The sequence below is a fragment of the Rhincodon typus genome, chromosome 46 (genome assembly GCF_021869965.1).
Source record: "Rhincodon typus isolate 14 chromosome 46, sRhiTyp1.1, whole genome shotgun sequence".
Taxonomy (NCBI): Eukaryota; Metazoa; Chordata; class Chondrichthyes; order Orectolobiformes; family Rhincodontidae; genus Rhincodon; species Rhincodon typus.
This window is the reverse complement of record NC_063377.1, coordinates 6,086,696-6,091,042: the sequence shown is the minus strand read 5'-3', so window position 1 is coordinate 6,091,042 and position 4,347 is coordinate 6,086,696. Positions and strand designations below refer to the sequence as shown.

General features: G+C 53.9%; 1 protein-coding gene across 1 annotated transcript in view; it reads right to left on the bottom strand.

Annotated features, from left to right (window-relative positions):
- LOC125487869 (prelamin-A/C-like) overlaps window positions 1-4,100 on the bottom strand; it is an 8,677-nt gene extending 4,577 nt beyond the window's left edge. Inside the window, exons 1-2 of the mRNA XM_048620338.1 lie at window positions 3,964-4,100; window positions 2,146-2,500 (exon numbers count right to left, since the gene is read on the bottom strand). Of these exons, the coding sequence (XP_048476295.1) occupies window positions 2,146-2,492 (347 nt within the window). The 5' untranslated portion in view covers window positions 2,493-2,500; window positions 3,964-4,100. The remainder of the gene's footprint in view (window positions 1-2,145; window positions 2,501-3,963) is intronic.
- Between the last annotated feature and the right edge of the window lie 247 nt (window positions 4,101-4,347).

The following is a 4,347-nucleotide window of genomic DNA, read 5'->3' as shown; positions in this document are numbered from 1 at the left end:
CCCCCTCACTCCCTTCACCTTTTAATATCCCACCCAGTCCAATCCCATTCTCCCAATCTATTTAAAAAGGGGAGGGTATTCAGAGGCCATTCAACCCCTCGAGCCTGTTGTGTCACCCAATAAGGTAATGGACAATTGTCAATCCATTTCCCTGCAACTTCCCAATTGTCTGATGTCCCTCTGGTTAACAAAGGGAGTCTGTCCGTCTCCCAGATGGTGAATTCATTGCTCCCGTATTAATCCTGCTCCTGTTTAATGGCACTGAAGTCCAGACTGCACCCACCTACCCCCGACCCTCAATAAAACACACGCCGAGATGTAGGAGTGAAAATGAGGAAACAAAGGGTCAGACTTGAATTTTTAAGACTTTGCCCCGACCCTCCCAGCAAACTCTGGTGATATGGGATAAAAAAGCCTTGTTCCTCTCCGTCCATCCCATCCCTCTAAGGAGATAGGAAGCTTTGATGAAAGCAGCCTCTAATCTTTGAGATTCCCGGAATATAATTTCAGTTTACAATTAAACACATGATGATTTAACCCTTCAAGACCCCCAAATGATTCAGTGGGGTGGGGAGTAGAATCTACCTGGCACCCACCCCGTCCAAAACTGCGACTCTCAAAGCAGCACAGGGCACATATGTTCAGGCTGTGTAGCAGAACAGGTTGGCACAGAAAGTGAAAGGCTTGTCAGTTTGTGCTTTAAAAGGAGAAATTTAAGACAAGGCAATTTAAAATAAAAAGGGAGCTGGAGTGTCACTTTTGCAGGGACAGACAATGTCTGTTTCTACATGCACTGGTATCACCCGGCTGCAAATGAACAAGGTTTATACCAGAGCCCCACGTTCCCTCAAAATGCCATCCTTATCCCCGAGAAATGGATTGGGCCATTACACAGGGAAAGGGGCCAAACATTGTTCGGGAGGCGCCTCCCACCTCTCACACATGCTGGTGGGGATGTTGCATGGCGAGGCAGGATTCCACCCCCACCCCCCACCTCGGTCCAGGGTCACACCCCACGGAGGAGTGCTACAAGGCCGAGCTGCACTACCAGACACTGAGCCCCCCAGGTTCACAGGTCAGCATCTCTGGTTTGTGGGGGGTCAGAGAGACACAGTCACCCGCTCCAGCCTCCCCTAAACACCCCCTCTAGCCTCCCACTACCTATCCCCCAGTCTCTACCGAGAGAGAGAGAGAGACAACATCTATTTTTCCAAAGAGCAGACAGAGGACATGCTACGACAATCTCAGCCTGTCCCGAGCAGCCACAATCTCCGTGACTATGAAGACAACAGGAACAGACCAGAGTACATCCCACGATGGGACAGTGATGTTGTTCTCACTCCAACAGGGAGTTTGTGCTACTGTATCTGGACAGTGTCCTACTGGAGGATCAGCAAACCCAGGAGGCCATTCATACCCCCCACCCCCGATCAGGCCTGGCCCTCTGTACAAACTCACCGATTAGTTCCCCATCATCATGCTCCCACACCCCTACACCACACTCCACCCCACCCCACATCCTTGGGGAGGAAATACACCCACCCCTCGGCATTGCTCCAGTTCAGGAGGGACTGACAGAGTTCGAGGGACCTGACAGATTGACCAGGGATGAGGGGCCGATGGGACTGTGACTCTCGAAGTTTGCACTTTGCCTCAAAACCAATTAGAGAACAAAATCAGATCCACAGAACCATGAGCTGGGGTGGAGGATTTAAGTTAGGGATGGGGATGGAAGCAGGCTTGGTCATAGGTTCAGTTGTGAAGAGGAGCTTTAAAACTGGGAGCGGGGGGTGCAGGGGGCAGGGGAAAGGAAGAAATGGAGAGATTTAAGGAGGGGATTCCCAAGCTCAGCCCCTTAGCCACCCCCAACTCCCAATCAAGGCAGCTGAAGGTACAGCCCCCAAGTGGGAGAGCAAAGGGAATTGGGGGTTGCTGGAGGCCAGGATTGGAGGGGTCTAGGGGGCTGGGAGGAGGTGACAGAGATAGGGAGGGGGGTATAGGGGGCGGGGAGGAGGTGACAGAGATGGGGGGGGGGGGGGTGTAGGGGAAAACAACACAGATTTGGCACGTAGCGCTGACTTTAGAGAGTGGAGAGAGGGCAGTGAGGAAGTTTGTGGCATGTGGGGAGAAGGTGGGACGACCTACCGCGTCTTCAGCTCGTTGAACTCCTCACGGAGCTTGCCAAGGTCCAGCTGCATGCGGGCTTTCTCCTTCGCCACGTTGTCCAGGGTCTTGCGGGCATCCGCCAGCTCGTTCTCATACATGGCCTTGATGTTGACCACCTCGCGGCTGGTGATCTCCTCGGACTCGGAGATTCGCAGGCGCAGTCCAGCATTCTCTGCCTCCAGGGAGCGCACCTTGTCGATGTAAACTGCCAGACGGTCATTCAGGTTCTGCAGGTCCTCTTTCTCCTGCAGCCGGCTAATCTTGGTGGGACTCAGCGGGGTGGAGGCATTCGAACGGTTACCTCGTTTCTGGCCCGGGGTCTGCATCTTTAGATCTGAGGTGGAGCGGGGAGAGAGAGAGAGTGTGTGAGTGGTCCGACTAGAACCTGTATAAAATCGAGGAATGGCACCGTATGGGGTAACAGTGACCCTCCAAGACCAGGTGCCCAGATCCCCAAAACACTGCCATCCACCCGAACCCAACTCCTGGGGCTCCTTTCGGGTTAATTAAACCCCAAAATCCCACCCAACTCCCCCACCTCCTCTTCAAGCACTCAAGAGGGCGATTCAACAAGATTAGGGAGGAGGGTCAAATTAAATCAGAGAGAGACTCTGAAGGGAAAATATTCGTCAAGGGGAGGCAGCAGTGTTCTTCAGGAAGGTTAGAACAAGGGAGCAACTGGGTTAGGATGCACAGGAAGACTTTGAGGTGAGGATGTGCCGCTGCAGGGAAGTGGAGAAAGACTGGCTAGAGTAGGCAGTGACAGGGCTGGGTGGGGGGTTAACGAGTCGGAGTCTAACAGCATCGAGGGAGGGGTTTGGGAAATGTCATGCCGAGCGTCTGGGGTAGGGGGCACGTTCAACTAAAAAATCAGAGGGAAAGGAGAACCACATTACAATAGAAATATGTCTTCTCAGTCAAGAGGAAGGGACACACAGAACCTATGGAATTCACTGCCAGAGAACACTGTGAAGTCCAGGTCATTGAGTATATTTAAGATGGAGATAGGTAGATTCTTGACTGTCAAGGGTTACTGGGAGAGTGGGGTTGAGAAACTGCTCAGCCATGATTGAATGGCAGCACAGACTTGATGGGCCGAATGGCCTAATTACATCTTCTAGCACCTTAGAGAAGAAAAACAGCCTCTAGGGACATAATGGGGAGTGAACAGTCAGGTCTGAAGTCAGGGAGTGGCTGGGGAGTGGCAGGGTTGCAGATTTGCACACACACAGAGACAGAGACGCAGAAGCTCAAATAGTTAAAAGCAAAAAAGTACTTTGTTCCGATAGGGGGGTGAGCAGAAGGACCAGCTAGGCTCAAAGTCAAGGCAGCACTGATAAACCAGGACAGGGGCTGTCTCCAATTCTCGTCAACAGTCACAGGGACCGTACGTTAGAGAGGAATGTTCCCTCCTCCCTGCCAGGGAGAGAGAGAGAGAGAGAGAGACACACAAGTCCTTACCAGTGAGAGAGACAGGGACAGAGACAGAGAGAAAACAATCTCACTCCAGCTCCCAACCTCAGTTATTGTTCCACATACACTGTCACCCTTCACCCCCCCCCACCCCCCACCCCAGCACCCTCCCTCCCCACTGGCCCCTGGCCACTTGCCCCCTCTGACAGCGACCCTCCTCAATCCTGCCCCACCCCCTGGAGACAGTCAGGGCAGGAGCTGGCATTTGTCTGTCCCCATCCCCCTTGAACTCCCCTACCACCTCCACCTCCACCTCCACCTCCTCTACCACCACCTCCACCTCTTCCTTCCCTTCCCTTCCCTTCCTCCCTGACCGTCACTCACCTTTGCAGGGACAGCAGAGGAATGCAGCAACAACAACAAGGCACCACCGAGGGTTTGCACTGGCTCTGGGACAGACTCTGGCTCAGACGCTGCGCTGTCTCTCTCTCCCTGCGGCCGCGGCTGCACTGTTTAAAGGGCCGGGCAGCACGGGGCGTGGCCTGCCTGATTGACAGGGGCGACCAGCCAATCAGAGCACATGGGGCGGGCGGATTCTGGGAGAGGCGGGGCCTACAACGCACACGTCATTGGCAGAAGGACAAGGGGGCGGAGTTCCCAAGTTAACTGTCCCAGAGGGGATCCCCAAATCCCAGCGCCACTGTCCCAGAGGGAACCCCCAAATCCCAGAGGGAATCCCCAAATCCCAGAGGGAATCCCCAAATCCCA